The following is a 25,486-nucleotide window of genomic DNA, read 5'->3' on the forward strand; positions in this document are numbered from 1 at the left end:
TCGAATTAACTCGACTACTCATACAACTCTTACTTCCAACGATTCAACAAGCATACCAATCATCCTATTCTGATATTTCTCAATTCCATTCTCATCTACTTTAAAACCTACTTCCTTTAATTTCCTCGATTAATTAATATCAACGGTTCACTGGTCTTCACATCTATATCTCTAGCTTCTCAAACTTCTTCCAGAAATCACTTCACAGACTAAACTTAGAACTCCAAATTGTTCAACAAATTCAACCTACTACCATATGCACGACTCACGTAAAACTTCTTACTCAAGCATCCGCTACAACATCCGATCCACTTGGATGACAACTTACTTCAAAATCATCACCTCTCAAGAATCTTAATCACTCCCTCTTCTTCATATTCGACTCCTTTCGATCAAACGGATACTTCATCTTTGGTCCACAAAACACGCCTCCATACTTTTAGTGCAACACACGATCTCCAACCGTTCCGATTACTCTTCATCTCACTTAACCAATCTCACCGACGCTCTTTCGGCTAAACACTTGGTCTGACAACTTCTCCTCTAGTAGTTTCTCACAACTTGTTGCTCCCATTCATTCCACTTCGAACAACGTCGCCAATTCCTGAATATTCCGCTTCAAGAACATCTCTACTCATCTCATCTTCTCACGTTCGAAACATCTCGGAGGGATATAACCTTCTCCCCCACTTATCTCAAACCCACTCTCACTCTTCTACTAGAACTTTTGGTGCTCATGCCTAACGGTTCTATCGTCTCTAAAACATATTCTTCCCAAAAGAAGAAACTAGTATCGACATCGTTTACACGCATGTCACATACAGGGGACAAAGCCTAACCCACGATACCTAAACACTAACACAAATTCATGCAAGCATCAAGTAACCTATACTTCCCTCACTTCTCAAAGTTAGGAAATCAAAACAACACAAGAAAATGAACGTTGCATAGCAATAATTCATACTCACATTCAATCAACTCAGAACAAGACATCAACAAACATAAAATTCTTGTCTGGCTCCCTCGCTTAGCAAAAGCTAGCGAGCTCCCGGCGAGACAAGTCAAAAACATTCACAGGATTTAGCAAGACTCAGCGAGAATCAGCGAGGTCCATTCTTCGCCTAGCGAGCACATCCAAAAATATGGGTGCTCTGCTACGGTTTTGAACTTACGCTCACTAAACTCTCGTTTTCTCGACTCACTAATCCACAAAATTCAAAACTTCAAGCATATAATCATCATTATAGACTTGAAAGCACAATTAGAATCATGCATCAACAATCACAACATGGAATTATGAGATCTTCATGTTTTTACTCATAAAACGCATAGCAATTCAAATGCCTAGTAATCATCTAGCACATGCTATAAACAAACATATAACAAACACATACCAGGACACATTAATATCCTAATCTTTTCACCATTTTAAAAATTTAATTTTCACTTACCCAAAAGAAAATAACTCTATATTTTCACCAAAATCTTCAAGAAATAATATTAGTTTTTAAAATTATTTCAAATCATTACCACATGCAGTTTTATATCATGCCGGATCGTCACATGCAGTTTTACATCATGCCGGATCATCACATGCAGTTTTATATCATGCCGGATCGTCAACAATTAGCAAATAAGCATCGACCAACCAAGTTTAAACTACAAAAAGGTTAAACTCTAAGCATATACAACTATTATAAACATAGAAGTATAGCACTCACACCATTACTCAACAAAACAATGGATCGATTAATCCAATTCACACCACTCATAGTTCCTAAATGAACAACATAAGTGATTTCACAAAACAAACACAACAAAATTGTTAGACAAACACGACTGACACACAATACTCACTTGGTCTGACTGCACAGACCTGCTCTGATCGACACCTAACCCACACAGTCCGAAGACAACGGGGCTCTGATACCAATTGTAACACCCAAACCCATTATTTTTATATTTCTACCTTAATAAAATCTTTTTCAAAATACGCAACGGAAAATCACATTTAATTTATTGAATGTCGGTTCGAGTATTACGCTCCTCTACCAAAATAATACTAATGTAGTTAATTAGTAAAAATACTTGTTTATACAAATGTTAAATCAACTAATGTATTTATTAGTCATACAAAACAACCTAGATAAGGAGACTCTATATACATATAAAACCCCTTTTCCCGTGTCACAATCAGAGCAGAGCTTCACCGACGACTCGACATCGAATACCACAAAACCTGTAAATCTGGACCCCCAACGGTCCAGCACATAACACATAAAAGAGAGTTAGATAACATACTCAAAATATACAAGTGTAAGTAAATGGTACTTAAACACTTCTTCATAAAAACATGCATAATCATACATTATACATATACATCACCATCATTCATGCATATTCATATATCATGCGTATACTTCATTTATCAGCATACATTATTAACCTCATTCAATTATAAGCTACGAAAGGTTATAACCAAATATCAATCATAATTCATAAGATATTGAAGCCAATTACATTTAAAATCATCGGACAATCAACACATACATCAAGTCTAACACACATAGACAATTATCACAAATTCCAAACATATGTGTCACATATCAAATATCAAATAATGTACACATATCCTAATGCAATCTAATGCCACAATCTTCATGCTATGTCCCCTAGACATATCTAATGCATGTGGTACCATCTTCTTTATTAGAGTATCTCACCTCTAATATCCTTCTTTATCGGATAAATATAATCCGATATCCTTCTTTATTGGAATATCCAATATCACATATATTCATGAATGCATGTATGTATTTCATGAATTCACTCACAATAAATAGCATTAAGCTCTTCATTTACTAATGTGGAACACTATCCAACATTACTTCTTTATTAAGATAACACTATACCTTAATATCCTTCTTTATTAGAATAACAAAATCCTAATATCCTTCTTTATTAAGTTGATTAACACCTTAATATACTTCTTTGACATTTAAACAAACATCATCAATAATCATCACACAACATCAACAAATAATTGCATAAGAACACAATTAATCATACCATCAACATACATCGTTTATTACATACAATGTATTCACTTGCATTTTAACACAATACCAAAAATATAAGCTAATTGTATTAATCATGCATTATCTCACAAAACAAACTTCGGAATCGGAATCTACGCGAAAAATCGAGTAAAATGGGTTTCGGGTACATAAACCATCAAAAGTCAAAAGTCAACGGTCAACCAAAGGTCAACGCAGAAATTGACTGAGCTGAGCCAGGCTCGGAAAGAAACAGAGCCAGGCTCAAGGACCAGCAAGCTCCCCAGAAAAGCTACGCCAGGCTCGGGAAAAGCTGAGCCAGGCTCAGGGACCAGCAAGCTACCCAGAAAAGCTGAGCCAGGCTCGGAAAAAGCTGAGCCAGGCTCAGGGACCAGAGTAATTTCGAGTTTTCTTGAGCAAAGACCAAATAATCACTTATTTTCACATATAAGCACTTATTATGTCCCAAAAACACACATACATCATTTACCACATTTATATATGATCAAAAACACTTAAGAACAACTTGTTACTATCTATAATCACTTATTTTATGATTCAAGACTCATTTTTTTACAAAGACTCAAAATCTACTCATAAATCCCATTTTTCTTGTTATAAATCTCAAATGAGTTTGATTTCACGTGTAACCAACATGTATAGACTCAAAAGGACGGTTCATTTCATAGATCTACATCATAAACATCGAAAAAGTAAGAATTGAACACTTTTACTCAAAACTCTCAAGAACACAAAGTTCTTGAGTTTAATCTTTCATAAAACTCGTTTTTAACCATTAAATTCGTTCATTCATCATGTTAAAAGCATGTTAAGCATGTTATGAACCTTAGAATCAATTTCCATTAAGAAAATCCATTCAAGACTAAAACGAAAATGGGGTGGAGGAAGTTCGGGTGAGGAGAAATCGACATTCTCCCCTTCCTCGAGTCACCCACGAATATGAAATCTACTCTCTTACCTTGGATCGACGAACTCACGAAGATTGCTCCTCGAATCCCTCCTCCAAGCTCTTGCCCTAGCTCTCCTCTTGCTCTCCCTTCTCTCTACTTCTCCCAAAAACAAGAAAGAATGAATTCTTTCTCTCTCTAAGGGCCTCATATAGCGCCCCCTCACCTTAAGTCCAAGGCCCATTGGGCCTCAAGCCCAATAGCTTGGCCCAACTCGCGTTAACTCTCACTAACTCGCGCGTTAACTAAAACTCTCGATAAATAACTTAAAGTTACTATCTTACTTAAAAACCACATTACCAAATAATTAAACACTTAAATAGCGAATAATAAATTTGGGTCGTTACATTAAGAACCTTAGGAACGATTTCCATCAAGAAAATCCGTTCAAAGCTAAAACGAAAATGGGGTGGAGGAAGTTCGGGTGAGGAGAAATCGACATTCTCCCCTTCCTCGAGTCACCCACGAATATGAAATCTACTCTCTTACCTTGGATCGACGAACTCACGAAGATTGCTCCTCGAATCCCTCGCTCTCCTTCTCGCCCTAGCTCCTCAAGCTCTCTCCTTTCTCTCAAGAACACAAGAACCATGAGAAATGAAATGTTTCTCCCTTCCTTCATGGCCATATGGCGCCCCCCTCACACACACAAGGCCCATTGGGCCTCAAGCCCAATTGGCTTGGCCCAATAACACGTTAACTCTCTCTACTCGCTTAATAACTAAAGTACTCGATAAATAACTCAAGTTATTAACTTAATTAAAATGCCACGTTAAATAAAATATTTTAACACATAAAATAATAATATGAAAATTGGGTCGTTACAACTCTCCCCCACTTAAAAGATTTTCGCCCTCGAAAATTACGTGACTAAAGCAACTCCGGATAACTCTTGTATCCGACCTTCCAACCAAACGCTCAAAACGCTACACATAACCAAGTTTGACAAAATTAGTTTATCCCATCCAACACCAATTGTGATACAAATAACCTGATTTACGCCCTGCTCTACCACTAAACCAGAGCCAAGAGACAAATTTAATTTGATCAAGTAAACCAGAAAAATCAGCAAAATCACCTCTAAATACAATGTTATTTCTCAAACGCCATAAGCACCAAGTTGTCGCCAACCAAATTAAATGTTTCACTTTCCCACCTTTCTTGGATTTGACAAGAGACCCAAATAACGTAAAGTGATGCCTACCTCCAACCTGAAATGATGCTTCAACACCCATCCATGTAAAAAATTGCTTCCATAACTCAATAGTCATACCGCAACTAAAGAAAAGATGATGACTGGTCTCCACCGCTTGAAAGCAGAAAACACAAGGTAAATCATGAGAATTAGATAAAATACCTTTAGAAGCAAGGGCTGCCCTAGTAGGCAACTTGTCTAGTAATAAACGCCAACCAAAGACTCCCACTTTTGATGGAATGTCATTCTTCCACATAGTGAGTAAGGCTTCCAGCAAATCAGAATCAATAGAAATCGGCTCATAAAGATTTTGCATTAGACAATACGCAGACTTAACGCTAAACATTCCTGTAGATTCAGGAATCCAACGCCAGCGATTCGTTGAACCCGCTTGCAACACCACTCCAAATAAGAGATTTTCCAATTCATTCTTCTCCTGCTGTTCAACTTGCGATAATGACAATAACCACTCTTGCTGCCAATTCAAATGGAAATTGCCTAACTGAATTAGGTCGGATACTACACAATCATTAAACTGCACTTTGTCAAATAAACAGGGAAATAAGTTCTTTAAGGGAGCAGCCCCGTACCATTTCTCTTTCCAAAAACTTATAGAATTACCGTTACCCAACACGCTGCTGACTTGTGTCGGAAACCAACAATCTCCATCCTTCCCACCAACGCTCACAACGTCTCTCCACCAAAGGGAGTCCTTATGACCCGTTACAACAGAATCCCAACTTAAAAATTTGATTGAAAGAGGCCCATACCTGAAATTCAAAAGATCAAACCAAATTGCGTATTTGTCGATAATGCACCTCCACTTCCATTTACACAACAAAGCCAAATTGAAATGTTCTAAACTTTTAACACCTAATCCGCCCTTATCTTTGGGTAAACACACCTGAGACCATTTAACCCAACAAATCTTTTTATCCTCCTTTCCTCCATTCCAAAGAAAATTCCGCTGAATCCTCTCCAACTGATGAATGATACAGCGAGGTGCCTTGAAAAATGAAAAAAAATATAGCGGAAGACTTGACAGCACAGAATTAATCAATGTCACCCTACTTCCAATCGAAAGATTCCGAGCGTTCCAACTGGACAGCCGCTTCGACATAGATTCAACTATAGGCTTCCAAGTCGCCTGCCTCCTAGGATTTGCTCCCACGGGTAAGCCCAAAAATTTAAATTGGATTGAATCAGATTTGCAGTCTAAATAAGTTGATGCAGCAGCCAGAAAATTGGAATCAACATTAATTCCATAAATTTTGCTTTTAACAAAGTTTATTTTCAATCCCGAAACCAACTCAAAGCCTCTTAATATAGACTTCATAGTACGGACATTATCCCAAGAACATTCGCCCAACAAGATTGTGTCATCGGCAAACTGTAATAACTCGAAACCAATCGAATCAGATACTTTGTAACCAATAAACTTTCCAATTTCCACTGCCTTTTTAACCATCCCAGTTAAACCTTCGGCTGCAAGCAAAAACAAAAATGGAGAAAGTGGATCGCCTTGCCTCAAACCCTTGCCAACCGTGAAATCCTGTGAGGGACTACCATTAACGAAGACTGACATCGAACTATTAAATATGCACGCTCTCATCCAACTCATCCAATTTTCGGCGAACCCCATCTTCACCATCATTCGTTCCAGATAATTCCAATTAATAGTATCGTAGGCACGCTCAAAAACCACTTTAAAAAATAAACAGCAATCTTTTCTACGTTTGGCTAAATCAATAATTTCATTGAGGACCACTACACCATCCAAAATCTGCCTACCTGGAATAAAAGCTGTCTGACAGTTTGAAATGAGCTTACCCATCATATTCTTCAATCTTCCAGCCAACAGTTTAGATAAGAGTTTATAAAGAATACCAATCAAGCAGATGGGTCGATAATCAGATAATTGTTGAGGATGGTCTTTCTTAGGAATAAGAGCTAGAAACGATGCGGTGATAGCTTTTGGTAAGACTGCATTATGATGAAACTCATACAAAAATTCCATCACATCGAATTTCAACGTGGACCAGCACTCCTTTAAGAAGTTAAAGTTGAAGCCATCCGGCCCGGGGCTCTTGTTTCCATCGCAACTCCATACCACATCTCTAACTTCTTCTTCCGAAAAAGGTTGTATCAAAAGTTCATTATCATCTGCCGATAAAACATTAAAATCAATACCATGAACAAAAGGTCTGTTGTGTCAATCTTCATTGAAGTTTCTTGCAAAATAATCCTTTACTTCCAATTCGATGTTGTCAACCCCTTGAATCCACTCATCACCTCTCTTGAGCAGCGACAATTGATTTCTCCTTCTTCTGCCTTTGAGACTAACATGAAAAAAATGAGAATTTGAATCTCCTTCTCTGACCCATTTCATTCTAGATTTCTGTTTAATCAAACTTTCTTTGTAATGAATTTGCTCCCAAAATTTCTTGTTGATAGCAGACTTGTCACTAATCAACGAATTCGACCCATCACTAATACTTAACGCCTCAGCCTCGTTCAATTCCGTCACTGTTTTTTCAATGTTCAAATCAAGAATGCCAAATACCTCCCTATTCCAACCTCGCAGCTCCTCTTTCAATTTCTTTAATTTTTCCTTGATTATAAAAGCCTTCTTGCCCTTGATATTCCGCTGCTCCCAAACATTCACAACAAAAGATTTGAACTCAGGATGCTCCAACCAACAGTTGTTCACCTTAAACGGTTTTGGACCCCAGTTGACATCAGAACACAATAACCAAATCGGGCAATGATCTGAAATGTCACGGTTGCCAATCCATTGACCAGGCACTGCTCCTTTTTCAATAAAATTTTCTGAGAGCAAGAACCGATCCAGTCTACTCTTAGCCTTCCCGTCAGCACTAAACCAAGTGAATTTCTTGCCGGCGACCGGTACATCTATCAATTCGATAGCTTCAGCAAATTGACAGAATTCCATCCTTTCATTAATTCTAGAAAAAGAACTACTACCCTGTCGTTCCCCCTCCTTCATCACTGCGTTGAAATCACCTCCTACACACCAATCTCCCTGTTCATTGTTCAACTTAAACTCCAATAAATCATTCCACAATTTTCTTTTACCAGACAGATTACAAGGGGAATATACATTGATAATGTAAAGAGTACCCTCCTTCCATTCCACACATAAGCCCAAAAAACTATCGCTAGTAAAGCTAAACTTGACTTTGAATAAACCTGCATTCCACATTATCAACAACCCTCCCGACAAACCGACCGACTCTTTCGCCACCCATTCCACATTCTTATGACCCCATAAATGTTCAATCATATAATCATCGAAAGTAGCCTTTTTAGTCTCTTGAAGCAAACATAAATCGAACATACCTGAAACCAGTAACTGGCTCAAACGACGCCGTTTAGCACTGCTTCCCCACCCTCGTAAGTTTAAAGAAACTATCTTCATGGCTGAAATTGTTTAGAGTGCTCCCTCGTCCTCCTAACATCCTTGTCTTTGTGTTCCCTAGGGCACTCGTTAGCAAGACCCGGAGTTTATTTATATACATATATATAACTTGAGAAATATATTTAACACTAAGAATTTTTTTTAAAAAAAGACAGGATAAAAATTAATTATTTAATTTTGTCAAAAAACTAATTTATTATTTAAAAAAACATTAAAAAAACAAAATCTCTCTCTTCTATTCCTCTTCTCTTTTTTTAAAACCAAATAATATTACAAATCTACTATTTTTCTCTCTTCTCATACTGTTTATCACCAATTTCTCTCTTCTCAATTTCTTCTCACAACCAAACACACCCTAAGTGCAATTTTTATATGAACCAATTCTTCCACCGTTTCTATTCTTTAAAGTGGCATTCAAAAGGATAGAGGTAGTGTTATATATAAGTGACAAGTTGTCATTAATGTTTTTTTAATATTTTTTTAAATAACTATTATACACGAGAAAATAAGTTGCTGCTAATGAAAAATTTAAATAACTACTATACACAAGTTGTTGCTAATGAAAAATTTAAATAACTATTATATCAATTTTTTAATTATAAACAAAAATTATTTTTTCATTAAATTTGTCAATTTTTTTTTTTTTTTTGGTTCATCAAATTTGTCAACTTTAATATTTAGTAATATTTATAATTCAAATAAACGTGTAATAAAAAAAAATACAAGAACGATGCCTAAAATAAAGCCACTATGTTTGGTCTAGTGGTGAAAGATTTGGGTAGTATGCATGAGGTCCTAGGTTCGGTTCTCATTGCCAACATTGTAAACAAAAAAAACGATAACTAAAATAAATACAAGTCGGTGTAAACCCATATTACTACTCCATTCGTTTCAAAATGATTGAAAATTAATTTTCGATTATATTACCCAAGTAATATAACGGGACTAATTTCGTACTACACATTACTCACCCTACGATTAAAAAATATTACGCCAACGCCGCGATCCGTGCGTATGCACGAATATTATGCTAGTTAATGAATTTAAAGATAGTGATTTTGTAATGATAAGAACTGTTTTTGTACATTTAAGAAATTGATTACACAATTTACCAAATATTAGTTGGTTCAGTGGTGATTGACGCTGAATTTGGTAGGGAGGACCACGGTTCGATTCCCCTTAACTGCATTTGGGAGGAGACTAGAACCGCTTGATGTCAGAACTAGCCCCGAACTCTGGACTACTAGTGCCCCCTTCCCCTAAGAACCAGAGGGTGAAAACCAACAAAAATAAAATAAAATAATTGATTACACAATTTTTGAGTCAAAATTACCATATCCAATGTTTTAACATGTTAGTATTTTCCTTTATTTTATTTTATCATAGAATTTATTTTATTTTGGTGCTTATAAAAAAAAGGCTTAATTAGTCTTTTGATCCCTTAAAGACATTTTAGGTTTCACAATGGTCCCTTAAAGAAAAAAATGTCCGGATTGGTCCCTTAAAGACACATCCGTTTCTCAATTGGTCATTTCTGTCAATTTTTTACAAAAAACGTTAGTTTTAATTGACTGGATTGTGGATGCCATTAAGTGTAAGTGGTCTACCAAAAACCTTATTAATTTTTAAAATTTTAACCATTGAAATTTTTTGTTATATTTGGAGTTAAAATTTAACGGAAATGACCAATATGACAAACATATATGTCTTTAAGGGACCAATCCGGGCGTTTTTTTCCTTTAAGGGACCAATCTGAGCCTTTTTTTCTTTAAGGGACCATTGTGAAACCTAAAATATCTTTAAGGGACCAATAGACTAATTAAACCTAAAAAAAACCTATGGTGATTTTATTTTATATATATGCTGTTAATTATTAAAAAAAATGGGCTAGCCCCATCTCATTGATTTCTGAATCTTTATGAAATAATTTTTTTAAATTTAATATTTAAATATTGTTCGAGTACACTCGTTAGCAAGACCCGAAATTTATTTATATAACTTGAATTTTTTTTTTTAAATGCGGAGAATTAGATATGAATTTTTAAAATTTCTAAAGATAAAGATAAATGTAATTAAAATCTCGACATAAAAATTACTATTGAGTTTTTTTTTGAGGAATTTTTTACAATATTCTAAACATGTATACAAAATAATTATTTAAAAATACACATTAGCTTAACAATAAAACTTAAATAGAAATACACTTTGACAGAAATACATAAATTTTATTTTGAAATGACTATAAAAATTTATTATTTGAAAAAACTTAAAAAAAACAAATTCAAACTTCTCATTTTTGAATGTGAAATATGCGTGTGTGCATTTTTGAAAAGAATTTCATTTCATTCCTTCTTTTCTCTCCACGAGAGCCTTCAAGCTTCTCATTCTCATCTTCGTCACCGTTTCTCACCGTAACCTCGTCGTCGTCGTCTTTTCTCACCGTAACCTTGTCACCGTGTCACCGTTTCTATGATCTTCTCATTCTCATCGTCGTCACCGTTTCTCACAATCTCTTCACCGTCACCGTTTCTCATCGTCGTCACCGTTTCTCACAATCTCTTCACCGTCACCGTTTCTCATCGTCGTCACCGTTTCTCAGAACCCTCTAATCTTCTTTCACGAACCCTTCAAAGTTCAAACCCTTTCCCGTTTAGAAATTTGAATGTCACCGAAACCCTAACTTTCTCATTAGTCCCTTTTCCCCCAAATTGCACGAGCACTGAATCTCACATCTTGTTCAATTAATCTATGAAGGTAAAATGGTAGTCCACAATATTTTTTCTTCTTGCCTCTTAACTAATTAGATTTATTTGTTTATGACACAATTTTGCAATATGCTTACTATTTCATTATCACTTTGTTTGATTTTTTCATTATTGTGGAATTATGTTTTGAAAATTTTAGTCATTTTGTTTCAGGGAGCTATCATTTGCACTTCCATAAGAAAGACCCTCATTTTACCAACTGTGTGAGGGTTCTATTTATTCCTTCGATTTTATGAGTGTTGCTTCTGCTAGAGAGGTTGTTACAGGACTGCCAAGTACAATTGTGAACTTAATTTTCAGTTTGCAACTAAGGGTGAGCCTCTAAATGATGCCACTGTGCCTGAATCTCTGCTCTAAGATTTGATTATTTGTTTTACAATCTCAAAATGCAAAGTAAAGTTTTGATAAAATAGATGCAGAGTATTAGCAAATCGTCTCTACTCTTCTAAGATTGATTATTATTTTACAATTTATTTGTTGTTTGAGGTATTAGTTTTCCTCTGATAGGATGGATACTTGCTTTTGTTGATTTAAGAGTTGTAGTAGCAGTGTTTGTGTTATTTATCTGATTTAGCAAATTGGAAATCAAGTTTTTTGTTAGATCAGACACATTCTCCTAATTTCCTCTTTGCATTGTCACTTATATTGAATGCTTGATACTTGATACGTTGTCCTCTATTTATATATACTGATATTGGTTGTATGTTAGTGCATTTTTTAGTAATAGGGTCTTCTTTGTGGATCTTTTATTGCTCATTATTATAATCATTGGCCAATGAAGTTCCCAAATTTTGGTGTCAAAACTGTTTGTGATGAGGCACTAATTAGTTTAAAATTAAGAGCTAAGACGTAGCATGTAGTCCTTAGTTACCAAGTTAGCCTTATCTTTATTGACTTACCTTTTCTTCAAATGTTTTAAAGCAAGAGAAAATTAGGAGGAAGAGGCATAGTAAGCTGTTAGCAAGACTTATGTCCCATGTACGACAGTTCCGTCACTCCTGCACAAAGGCTCTGTTGTTCCTGCACGATTGCTACTTCCCCGTATGATTTGTAAGTTTCTCATCTCTTTCATTTTTCCTCACCACTTGTACTGGAGTTTAAACAAATATAAATAAATAAATTGATTTATTTTCATGCATTGCTTAATTTTGTAGTTTGATTTGCATTGTGATTTGTTTGAAGTTTAGTGGTTTTTTTGTACTGTGGTGTACTAGCATGATGATTTGCATTGTGATTGGTTAGAAGGTATACAGTGATTATTGATTGGTTAGAAAGTAAAATTTAATAATTTATAAAGACAAAAAATACAGTTAATTGTATAAAAATTATTTTTTTAAAATACCAAAACAAATGGCCCATTAAGGCGAGAATGGATTACACGATCTAAGATATTTGCACCATCTGGTTTATAATGGATACATGTTGGGAACTATGTTGGGCGATGTTGGCTTTCCATTTTAAAGGTATAAAAACCCTATACAAGATTGTGTGAAGGAATCTTTTTTCATTATCTGAAAAAAGGGGTGGGGAGTATATTGCCTGTGATGTTAAATTTGACCAGAGTAAAATGTTGGATGAAGTTAATGACCCTAGTCCCTAAATGTGAAAGCTTGTTGTTGCCTTTATTGCTACTCAAGCAATTGTCTCTATCGGTGTCCGCTTTTCTATTAAAAGAAGTTATGAATTTTTATTCATAATAATGCATGAATCGATATATGTTCTGCTTTGATGATCCGTAGTCCCTAAATTCAATCATCTGCTTGAAAAAAGGTACAACTTCTGCTTAAGGGAAGAAAAAAACCTTAATTGTGCAAAGTTACAACTTTACCCATTTTCCTCATTCTTATCATTCAAGAACATTCAATCTTCTGCTTGAGAAAAACAAAAGAACCATAATTGTGCAAAAGGTGTTCTGTTCTGTCCCAAAAGAACCTTAAAAGACAGTTTTTTGTTTGTCACGATAAGGGAGTTTCACTCGTTTTTGGAATTTTCACTTTAAGATATTTGCACCAACTGGTTTATAATCAATACATGTTGGGAGCGATGTTGGCTTTCCTATTTTAAAGGGTATAAAACCCTATATAGGACTGAATGATTGTGTGACGGAGTCTTTTTTCATTATTTGAAAAAGGGGTGGGGAGTATACTGCCCTAGTAACCTTAAATTTGGTGGTTGGAATTGATGAATATACTTTGTTTTATAAATTTTGTAACGGATGCATCATAGATGCCTCAATGACCATAGAGTAAAATGTTGGATGAACTTAATGACCCTAGTCCCTAAATGTGAAAGCTTTGTTGTTGCCTTAATTGCTACTCAAGCAATTGTCTCTATCTGTGTCCGCTTTTTTATTAAAAAAAAGTTATGAATTTTTATTCATAATAATGAATGAATGGATATATGTTCTGCTTTGATGATCCGTAGTCCCTAAATTCAATCATCTGCTTGAAAAAAGGTACTACTTCTGCTTAAGGGAAGAAAAAAAAACCTTAATTGTGCAAAGGTACAACTTTACCCATTTTTCCCATTCTTGATCATTCAAGAACATTCAATCTTCTGCTTGAGAAAAACTAAAGAACCTTAATTGTGCAATAGGTGTTCTGGTCCATCCCAAAAGAACCTTAAAAGACAGTTTTTTTTTGTCATGATAAAGGAGTTTCACTCGTGTTTGGAATTTTTATTCTAACATATTTGCCCCATCTGGTTTATAATCGATACATGTTGGGAATCCCTTTTCATTGCATGACGGAATCCCTTTTCATTATCTGAAAAAGTGATGGAGTATATTGCCCTAGTAATCCTAAATTTGACTGTTGGAATCGATGAATATACGTTGTTTTATAAATTTTGTAACGGATGGATCATAGAGTAAAATGTTGGATGAATTTAATGACCGTAGTCCATATATGTGAAAGCTAGTGTTGCCTTAATTGCTACTCAAGCAATTGTCTCTATCGGTGTCGTTTTAAAAAAAATTATGAAATTTTATTCATAATAATGCATGAATGAATATATATTCTACTTTGATGACCCTTAGTCCCTAAATTCAATTCTGCAACTGCAATTAGAAGTGATTTTGCATTATGAAGGAAGAAATAGTAACCATAGACAGCTTAGGCATTTAAGTCCTTTGATCAAAACCTCTAGTTTCCATAGCCTTTATGTAATCCGCAGAAGCAAGTTGTGATGACATAGTGTTGTAAAGCTGACATGGTTTCTGACTCATAGGGAAGTATAATTCAATAAGCTTGATACATGGCTCTAGTTACTATGTTAATATGGTTATATCCTAGAATGTTGTTCTTATTTGCTAATGTTGCGTGCAAGTTTTATAGCAATAGAACCATTTGGATATTTTTGCTGGTACTTGCTCATGACAAGTGAAATGCCAAGATTTCTTTAATTAAGTTGTATTGTTGGTGCAGGTCATTGATGGAAACAAAATTGAAAAGTGGAATAACACTCTCATTGTTGACCGTTATTCTTATTCTGGGTGGCCTTCTCATCTGCTAAGGGACAAATTTCCAGGAGGTCTTTTATTCTAGCTCAGTCTAGAATTCACATAATTTATTATGTTCTCTTTCTGTTAGTAAATTGTGGATTGCTTGCTCCAAATCTTCTATGTGGCCAATAAATAGTGGTTTTTTGGGTTAGGTTGAGACATGATTTCAATGTTGCTTATTTTCATGCCGGAAAAGGTTTTTATTCTGTAAAACGATGCTTATTTTCTATAATGTTTATCTGCTCCCTTTTCTATGTTCCATGTTGGGTTGCGATATAAAATTTTGAATTAAATAGGGAGTGCGGCATTGGTTTACAAACGTTAGATGTGTTACTTTTCTTCAGGAAGGTGGTTCAAGTCCTAATACATAAATGATTTTAGCTCTCTTGCTTCTAGAGTTCATCTATCTTGAACTTCTGACTTTTTTTCACTATATTGATGGGTTACATTGTTTGAGCCTGGTTAATGCATGTTTCCCTGTTTTGCTTATTTATATTCTTTTCACATTCATATCAGAAAGCTATAGAAAGATGAGGGTTTATTGATGAAAGATATGAAAAGCTTGAGTTTCAGAAGAAAGTTACCGAACATTACAAGATCCTTCAGAATGCCTCCTGGAAGGTAATGAACTGTTTTTCTGGCCTCAGGAACATTACAAAGACCCATTTCTTCATTTATTATTTATTCAAGAACATTCAATCTTCAGCTTGAAAAAGAGGTACAATTTTACCCACTTTTCTCGTTCTTGATCATTGAAGAACAAAAAGAACCTTAATTGTGCAAAATATGTTATGTCCCAAGATCATGTTTGGTACCAATATTTTAAAACAACAGTTTTTGGAATTTTCATTCTAACATATTTGCCCTATCTAGTTTATAATCAATACTTGCTGGGAACGATGATGGGCTTCGATAAAACTTTTAATCTTATGCTTCGATAAAAAGTGATTGGATGTCTTGATGCCCAAAACATACTGGATAAATTACTTAATGACCCTGGTCCCTGAATGTGAAAGCTAGTGGTTGTTTTAATTGCTACTGAAGCAATTGTCTATATCGGTGTCCGCTTTTCTATTAAAAAAATATGAATTTTTATTCATAATAATGCATGCATGGGTGTATAGTTTGCTTTGATGACCCGTAGTCCCTAACTTCAATTCTACAACTGCAATTAGAAGTGATTTTGCATTATGAACATAATGACCCTTGTCCCAAATGTTTCATAAGTTTTGTAAAGGATGGATGCCTCAATGACCTTTGAGAAAAATGCATTATGAATTCTTTATTCATAATGAAAAAGTTGGATGGTGGCTTTCAAAGGAAAGAAATTTAATATGAAAATTTTATTCAAAACGTGATGGTGTCTATTGTCTTTTTATGACCCTAATTGTGAAATTGTCACTAGTGGTATTGTATATAAAGTTGGATATACTTTGTTCCATGATTTTTATAAGGAATTGTCTTGGTGGCCCAAAAATGCTGGATGATGCCATATTGTGAAAGCGTTGTTGCCTTAAATGCAATTTTAATGTAAAATTTCATTCATATTATCTATTACTTATAATATCGACCTGGTATGTATGGCATTATGCAGACAACCTATGGCATATAAGGATGCTTGCATTGTGATCAATGGAGGAAACCATAATGAGGTTGTATCTGATAAAATTCAGTAGGTGTTGGCATAATAGCACTAGATGTATGTGTTATCATTCTTGATCATTCAATAAGATTCAATCTTTTGCTTGATAAATACAAAAGCGTTTGTTGCTGAGCATAGCAGTGTTCAGGTTCAGCATGCTAATAAGGTGGTTAATTGCCAAGGTTCAACAGTGATTTGGAGATCGAAATCTCATGGAACTGTTCTTGGAGGACTGTAACTGAAGTTGAAATCATGTTGTTGGGTAAAGGGAAGGTTCATCATTCAGATGCGGCTTCATGCACGAATCAGAACAACCTTTTGAAAATGAAAAGTCAGATCAAGAGGTATATTATTCCCATCTCAGTTTCTTATGTTTTGATTTCATGAATGGATGTATCAATTTTCCTAGTTTATATATTTTGGAACTTTCAATCCAATATATTTTCATCGATACAAGTTGAGATACAAATTTTAAATTTAGTCAAGAACATTCATTATGTGACGAAATCATTTTTCATTATCTGAAAAAGGGTGGAGTATATTGCCCTAGTAACCCTATATTTGACCATTGGAATCGATGAATATACTATGTTTTATAAATGTTGTAACTGATGGATCATAGATGCCTCAATGACTATAGAGTAAAATTTTGGATGAACTTAATGACCCCATTCCCTAAATGTGAAAGCTAGTTGTTGCCTTAATTGCTACTCAAGTAATTGTCCCTACCAGTGTCCGCTTTTCTATAAAAAAATTATGAATTTTTATTCATAATATTGAATGAATGAGTATATATTCTGCTTTGATGATCCGTAGTCCCTAAATTCAATCGTCTGCTTGAAAAAAGGTACAACTTCTGCTTAAGGGAAGAAAAAAAAAACCTTAATTGTGCAAAGGTATAACTTTACCCATTTTTCTCATTCTTGATCATTCATAATAATGCATGAATGGGTATACATTCTGCTTTGATGACCCTTAGTCCCTAAATTCAATTCTATAATCGCTTATGAACAACATTCAATCTTCTGCTTCATAAAAACAAAACAAAAGATATTGGGCAAAGGTGTTCTTTCTGTCCCATGACCCTTTTGTTTGTTTGGTACCAATAACTTTTTCGTTTGGTATGGTAAATTTTGGAATTTTCATTTCACTATATTTGCATTCATGAATCATACATATTGAGATACCCATTTTTTCATTTTCTTTGTCAAGAACATTCAATCTGCTGCTTGAAAAATGGTACAACTTTACCCCATTTTTCTCATTCTCGATCATTCAAAAACATTCAATCTTCTGCTTGAGAAAAACAAAATGAACCTTAATTATGCAAAACGTGTTCTATCCCAAGATCATGTTTGGTAGCAATATTTAAAAAAGAACAGTTTTTTGTTACAATAATGCAGTTTCGCCCATTTTTGGAATTTTCATTCCAACATATTTGCCCCATCTAGTTTATAATCAATAACTGTTGGGAACGATGATGGACGTCGATAAAAACTTTTAATCTTCTGCTTCGATAAAAAGTGATGTGATGTCTTGATGCCCAAAAAATGTTGGATAAATAACTTAATGACCCTAGGCCTGAATGTTTAATCTAGTTGTTGCCTTAATTGCTACTTAAGCAATTGTTGCTATCGGTGTCTGCTTTTCTATTAAAAAAAATTATGAATTTTTATTCATAATAATGCATGAGTGACTATATATTCTGCTTTGATGACCCTTAGTCCCTAAATTCAATTTTGCAACTGCAATTAGCAGTGATTTTGCAATATGAACTTAATGACCCTTGTCGCTAATGTTTCATAAGTTTTGTAAGGGATGGATGCCTCAAATTGAGGCAAATGCATTATGAATTCATTATTCATAATGGAAAAGTTGGATGGTAGATTTTAAAGGAAATAAATGTTAATAAGAAATTTTATTCAAAATGTTGATTGTGTCTATTGTCTTTTTATGACCCTAATTGTGAAACTGTCACTAGTGGTATGGTATACTTTGTCTTGGTGGCCCAAAAATGTGGGATGACGCCTTAATGTGAAAGCTAGTAGTTGTCTGAAATGCAATTTTGATATAAAGCATGGATATTATCTATTGCGCTTTGATGACCCTAGTCCCTAATCGCAATTTTGCAACTACAATATGAAGTTATTTTGCAAATGCAAAAGGAAGTGCGCCCTTGTGTTTGATTGGCCTGCTGATAAGGGTTTCAAAGGAATTCTCTAATGAGAAACGAATCAACTGAAGCAAAGTACAAAGAAACCAACTCTTTGGAGTCTAAACTATTTCTTATGATATCTATCTGGTATATATGGAATTTTGCAGACAACGTATGCCACATAAGGATGCTTGCATTGTCATCAATAAGGGAAACCATAATGAGGTTGTATTTGTTTGTCTTTTTTTTCTTTCTCCAGACCAATTGTGAAATCTGATAAAATTTGGTGGATGTTGGTATAAAAATCAGATTCACTAGCTTTGTGTTGATAATTATAAATGTAAGTCTTGGATTTAGTTACTTAAAAAAGACAGAACCTTACCCATTTTTATCGTTCTTTATCATTCGATAAGATTCAATCTCCTGCTTGATAAATACAAAACGTTTTATTGCTGAATGTAGTGGTGTCCAGGTTCAACATGCTAATAAGGTGGTAAATTCCAAAAGGTTCAACAGTGAAACCGAAATCTCATGGAACTATTAGCGGATGACTGTAACTGAAGTTGAAAGCATGCTGGTGAGCAAAGGGATTGTTGATGGTTCAAATTCAGGTGTTAGATTTGATGTGGCTTCATCCACGAATCAGAGCAACTTTGAAAATGAAGAGTCAGATCCAGAGGTATATGATTCGACTCTCAATTTTTTATGTTTTGATTTCATGAGTACCCACTTGGGTTGGCCTAGTGACGTTGGTTTGAGACCTTGTAGTGTGCTCCTCTCAAGGTCTCAAGTTCGTTTCCCTCTAGTGTCAAAAAAGTGAACCTCCAATTTTGTAAATCAAAATTTAAAAGGGTATAAAAACTCTATAGGGGCTGGAGTTATATGGCCCCTGTAACCCCAAATTTGACCGTTGGAATTGATGAATATATTTTGTTTTTAAAATTTTGTAATGAATGGATCATAGATGCTTCAATGACCATAGAGTAAAATGCTGGACGAACTTAATCACCCTAGTCCCTGAATGTGAAAGCTAGTTGTTGCCTTAATTGCCACTCAAGCAATTGTCTCTATCTGTGTCCAATTTTTTGTCAAAAAGTATATATGAATTTTTTTATTCAAAATGCATGAATGGATATATATGAACTTAATGACTCTAGTTCCTAATGTTTTGTAAGGGATGGATACCTCAATGACCTTAGAGTAAAATACATTACGAACTCTTTATTCATAAAGGAAAAGTTGGCTGGTGGTGGCCTTCAAAGAAATTTTAATATGAACTTTTATTCAAAATATGTATGGTTTATATTAGCTTATTATGACCCTGACTGGTTTATTTTTTTATTCAACCTCTAAGTCTAACCATGTTTAGTCTTATTGTTTTGTATTGATAAGCTTGTCCTTTTGATATTTTTATGGGAACTCGTCTATCTGGAATTTGGACTGTAATTTAATGAGAGCTTTCTTATAGTTGGCAATGTAGACTAATTTGGGTAAATATTTACTTATCGGCATAACATGTTATTTTTTGGCTAGATTAGGAAACTGGTGCATGACAGGTATGCAAATAGCATTTTTCAAATGAAAAATAGAGCAGCTATGTTTTGCGTATATTTTGTGATTTACTGAATAAGTATATCTATGCGTCACTCGGGTTCAATTTCCTACAATAATATGGGGATCCTGGTTGAAAAGCAGAGTCTGTTGCTGCTAAAGATAACAATTGCTTATATGCTCTAGACAATCTAACAGCAAGTCACCAACTGAAGTGACCTCTATTGAGAATGTCCCTTGAGGTTACTGAGAGTGCCTTTTTAATTCTTTTACTTTTTAGGGTGTGGAAAGATTACTTAACTTATTTTGCGTGGACTGTTGGAGTTTAACAAATGAAAGTGAAATTATTTGGTGCATGGTAATCGAAAGTGAGATGGTTAACTGAGTTGAGAGAATAGTTGTCAATAATTTGTTGGTTGGTTTGAAACCCATGGTGGCTAATCTTGCTGGTAGGAAGGTTGAAATGTTGAAATAGACATTGGTGACACTTCCATTACATCATAGCCAAGTTAGCATCAAGTAATACGAAAAATTGGTTTCTGTGGCAAGATCTATGGATACAAGTCTCTTAATAGTCGGTTCAATCAATTTTTTAACAGAGCAATTCCAGTTTTTCAAAAACTAAAATTGAACACAGTTTAGTGAATATGTATATTTTGTGGTATAATTCTTTTATTTGTTTGATCTAAATGTTTGTTTCCTATTTTCTTCATAACAGCATCACAGTATTTTTCTTTGCAAAAGAAGGTAACGGTTGTGTCCTTAACTCGACTAGGGAAAATACTTTTGCACCTGTTACTATCAATTTCCAGCATAGTCTTGGCCAGAAGTTTAGACACCCATATGGAACTGGTATCACTCTTTCAATGTTCGAGGAATCCAAGTTGTTGAAAGTGGGCGACCTAGACGTCTATCCTGTAGCAGTTAAAGCAGATGCATCTTTCGGTGACATGAACGGAACAAATGAAACTCCAACATCTGGTAATAAAACAAACACAAACTCTCAGATAACTCGAGCAGTGTTTGAGAAGGAGAAAGGAGAATTCTGGGTGAAGGTTGTTAAGCAGATATTGTGCAGGAGATATATGGTATTGGAACTTCAGTATAGAGTGACTTGGATGGGAATGACCCCGGAAAAGAGTGTGTTATCTGCTTATCAGAACCTCGCGACACAACTGTCCTTCCTTGTCGCCACATGGTATTTTCAGTTTCCTTTTTGTGATTTAATTTTTTTTATTGGTTAACAGAATGATGCTGATCTTAGCCGGTGATATCACTAATACTAATGCTAAATCATTGGGAAATGTTAAATGATATTGATGTTTGTTTCTGCCAAAAAAATTTCAATGATTTGATCATTATAATTTCTTGTCATTTCTTGTTATCTCAACCCAAAAGTTACTGTCGCTGATCAATGTCAGCATACTGATTACTACTTTTGTTCAACCTAATGGTTGAAAACTACTTGTGTCTTTTTTGGATAAAACTTAATTAAGAGCTATTAGTACAAGCACTTGGTGTTTGTGTCTAAGTTATTTCTATCAGCACTTAATGTTTGTGTCTAAGCTATAATAGTATAAGCACTTTGAGCTTATCTACTGACACAAACACTCGTGGAATTGTTTGGGACTTGGAACAACTTATGGAAACAATTTTATTACATATTCATAAGCTTATTCAACTTATTTCAATAAGCTCTCCAAAAAATGCTGGATAAATAACTTAATGATCGTAGGCATGAATGCGAAAGTTAGTTGTTGCCTTAATTGATGACCCATAGTCTGTAAATTTAATTCTGCAACTGCAATTAGCAGTGATTTTGCAATATGAACTTAATGACCCTTGTCCCTAATGTTTCATAAGTTTTGTAAGGGATGGATGCCTCAATGACCTTTGAGGAAAATGCATTATGAATTCATTATTCATAATGGAAAAGTTGTATGGTGGCTTTCAAAGGAAATAAATGTTAATATGAAATTTTATTCAAAATGTTGATTGTGTCTGTCGTCTTTTTATGACCCTAATTGTGAAACTGTCACTAGTGGTATGGTATACTTTGTCTTGGTGGCCCATAAATGATGGATGATGCCTTAATGAGAAAGCTAGTTGTTGCCTGAAATGCAATTTTAATATAAGGCTTGGATATTATCTATTGTGCTTTGATGACCCTAGTCCCTAAATGCAATTTTGCAACTACAATATGAAGTGTGATTCTGCAAATGCAAAAGGAAGTGTGCCCTTGTGATAGAATTGTGGATCAAGTGGGCTTAGATGAGAGTGAGCCTAAGCCAAGAGTGTGGCGTGTCTATCAGAGAAAGAAAAGAAATATGAATGATGACGTGGATAAGTGAGGAATTGTGTGGAAGTTAGCATTATAAAAAGAGGTGTCAGCAAATGATTAATTCACTTTTGGAATTTGTTATTGAGTAGGGCCACTGTGTCAGTGGTTAGGAAGCATCTTTGCTTATTTTGGCTGTTAGAAATCACTAACAGAGTTCGTTCATTCCCTTTCCATTCCCTATTTGTCAGTTTGTACTCTTTTTCTTCCATTAATAATATTTCTATCACATATTCACTGTTCTATTGAAACTGTTATATTCAATTACTGCATAAATCATACACACACACCTATCAATTGGTCCGACCTGCCGGATCCAATACCCAATACAGAAAATACATACCTTATGCCAAAGAAAGCTGCCGTTCCAAAAATGGGAGATCGTGTAGAAGTGTTGGAGAGCCAGATGGGTGAGGTACAAGCTACCTTGAAATCCTTAGCTGAACAGATGCAACAACAGAGTAAAGTGATGACTGAACTAAGTAAACAGTTGGGCAAAAGGGTTCCTGCTTCGTCGACGTCGGAGTGTGAAGGATCGGTTACAAACGATCTGAATGAATCTCGTTTGTCTGGGAAGAAAGTGAAACTTCCGGTGTTTGAAGGAGAGGATCCAGTGGCGTGGATCACACGCGCTGAGATCTATTTCGATGTTCAACACACGACGGAAGAGATGAAGGTGAAATTAGCCAGATTGAGCATGGAAGGATCCACTATTCATTGGTTCAATTTGTTGCTGGAAACAGAGGATGATCTGTCTTGGATCAAATTGAAGAAAGCGCTGATTGCAAGGTATGGGGGTAGGAGATTGGAAAACCCATTTGAAGAACTTTCGGCGTTAAAACAAACCGGAAGTGTGGAGGAGTATGTTGAAGCGTTTGAACTTCTCTCGTCTCAGGTAGCACGACTTCCAGAGGAGCAATATTTGGGATATTTCATGAGTGGGTTGAAGGCTCAAATCAGGAGACGTGTGCGAACGTTGAATCCGGTGACGAGAATGCAAGTGATGAGGATTGCGAAGAATGTGGAGGAAGAATTGAGAGATGAAGATGACGATGGAGATCGCAAAGTGGGTAAGAAGATGTACGGTGATCGTATGGGCCGGAGCGATTGGTTTGGGCCAAATTCCAATCGTATCGGGTCGGGTACGGCCCAAAAGGACACTAGATCTAACCCGAATCCAAAAACGGGTAGTAACAGTTCTAACGCAAATTCTTCGTCTTCGCTTGCAACAACTGGACGAAAAATGGACAGTGAAGTACGATCCAACTCTTGGAAGGGCGTACGCAGTGTTAGCAACGATGAGGTGGTAGAAAGGAGAGCTAAGGGACTTTGCTTTAAGTGTGGAGGGAGATGGCACCCAACCCAGCACAAGTGTCCAGAAAAGGCACTTAGGGTGTTGATTTTAGGGGACGGTGAAATAATGAATGAAGAAGGTGAAATAGTAGTGATGGAAGGAGAAGTTTCAGAAGGTGAAGAGGAGGTGGAGGTTGAGTGTAAGTCTATGGGAGTTCTAGGAAGTATGGGGGGTCAGAGCACGATGAAAGTGGATGGAAGAATTGCTGATGTTGATGTATTGGTCTTGATTGATAGTGGAGCCACGCATAACTTCATTTCTCCTCAGATAGTTATGGCGTTGGGTTTGAAAATCACTCCAATGGCTGATAAATACATCAAATTGGGCGATGGACATAAGGTTGTTTCAAAAGGAATCTGTAAAAATATTACAATTCAAATTGAAACGATTCAAGTTGTGGTTGATGCTTGGGTCTTGGAGCTTGGAGGATTGGATATGGTGTTGGGGGTGGCATGGCTCAGTACATTGGGCAAAGTAGTGATGGACTGGAAAACCTTGTCAATGCAATTTATGCAAGGTGATCAAATGGTTAAACTTCAAGGTCAGGGTAGCAGTCATGAGAGCTATCTCAACAGTTTTCTGGGCAACAATCACAGTAGGTGGAATAATGAGTGGTGGTGGGCTCAATACCAACAGATGGAAGATGAAGCTCAAATTCCAACTGAGTTTGAAGAATTGTTGAAACAGTTTAATGAAGTGTTCAAAGATTGTATTCAGCTGCCTCCTGAAAGAACAAAAGTACATCACATTAAACTTTTTCCAGAGCATGAATCAGTGAATGTCAGACCTTATAGGTATCCTCACCATCAGAAACAAGAGATTGAGAAGCAAGTCAATGAGTTACTGCAAGCAGGTGTTATTCAACCAAGCATGAGTTCTTTTTCCAGTCCTGTGATTCTAGTCAAGAAGAAGGACAAAAGCTGGAGGATGTGTGTGGATTACAGGGCTTTAAACAAAGCCACCATTCCAGATAAGTATCCAATCCCTATAGTTGATGAGCTACTTGATGAACTGTTTGGCTCTACAGTTTTTTCTAAGATAGACCTTAAGTCTGGATATCATCAAATCAGGGTACATAAAGATGATGTACATAAAACAGCTTTTAGAACTCATAATGGACATTATGAATATCTAGTAATGCCATTTGGTTTAATGAATGCCCCAGCCACTTTCCAGGCCATAATGAATGATATTTTCAGACCTTTTTTGAGAAAATTCGTATTGGTCTTCTTTGATGACATTTTAGTTTATAGCAAAAATGTGAGGCAACATAAAGATCATTTACATCAGGTGTTGTCTGTGTTGCAAGCAAACTGTTTTGTGGCTAATCAAGCCAAATGCAAATTTGGTTGCAGTCAAGTTGATTACTTGGGCCACATTATTTCTGGGGCTGGTGTGTCTGTAAATCCTGAGAAAATTAAGTGTATACTTGATTGGCCTGTACCAAAAGGTGTGAAGGGAGTACGTGGGTTTTTAGGTCTCACAGGGTACTACAGGAAGTTTATCAAGAACTATGGCAAA

General features: G+C 35.5%; 2 protein-coding genes and 1 long non-coding RNA gene across 4 annotated transcripts; 2 read left to right on the forward strand and 1 right to left on the reverse strand.

The window, feature by feature from the left end:
• Positions 1-7,431: 7,431 nt before the first annotated feature.
• Positions 7,432-8,658, reverse strand: LOC123886474. The gene has a single exon (XM_045935791.1). The coding sequence runs from the start codon at positions 8,656-8,658 to the stop codon at positions 7,432-7,434; it is 1,227 nt and encodes a 408-aa protein (XP_045791747.1).
• A 2,300-nt stretch (positions 8,659-10,958) lies between these two features.
• Positions 10,959-18,290, forward strand: LOC123883931. Of its 2 annotated transcripts, none has more exons than XR_006800564.1 (5): positions 10,959-11,412; positions 11,577-11,736; positions 12,345-12,473; positions 14,849-15,643; positions 16,520-18,290. It is a non-coding gene; the product is annotated as an uncharacterized LOC123883931 (long non-coding RNA). The 2 variants fall into 2 exon arrangements; XR_006800563.1 differs by having other exon boundaries at positions 14,849-15,546; positions 16,520-17,398.
• A 979-nt stretch (positions 18,291-19,269) lies between these two features.
• LOC123886475 (probable E3 ubiquitin-protein ligase LUL1) lies at positions 19,270-21,587 on the forward strand. Its single transcript, XM_045935792.1, has 4 exons — positions 19,270-19,401; positions 20,256-20,278; positions 20,992-21,375; positions 21,521-21,587. The coding sequence occupies exons 1-4, from the start codon at positions 19,270-19,272 to the stop codon at positions 21,585-21,587; spliced, it is 606 nt and encodes a 201-aa protein (XP_045791748.1).
• Positions 21,588-25,486: the final 3,899 nt, after the last annotated feature.

This window comes from Trifolium pratense, linkage group LG5, assembly GCF_020283565.1.
Source record: "Trifolium pratense cultivar HEN17-A07 linkage group LG5, ARS_RC_1.1, whole genome shotgun sequence".
Classification (NCBI taxonomy): Eukaryota; Viridiplantae; Streptophyta; class Magnoliopsida; order Fabales; family Fabaceae; genus Trifolium; species Trifolium pratense.

Coding starts and splice junctions, on each gene's coding strand:
- LOC123886475 (XM_045935792.1), top strand. CDS start 19,270: ATGACTGTAACTGAAGTTGAAAGCATGCTGGTGAGCAAAGGGATTGTT. Junction 19,402..20,255: donor ATGAAGAGTCAGATCCAGAG/GTATATGATTCG, acceptor TTTTTTGGCTAG/ATTAGGAAACTGGTGCATGA. Junction 20,279..20,991: donor AGGAAACTGGTGCATGACAG/GTATGCAAATAG, acceptor TCTTCATAACAG/CATCACAGTATTTTTCTTTG.
- LOC123886474 (XM_045935791.1), bottom strand. CDS start 8,658: ATGAAGATAGTTTCTTTAAACTTACGAGGGTGGGGAAGCAGTGCTAAA.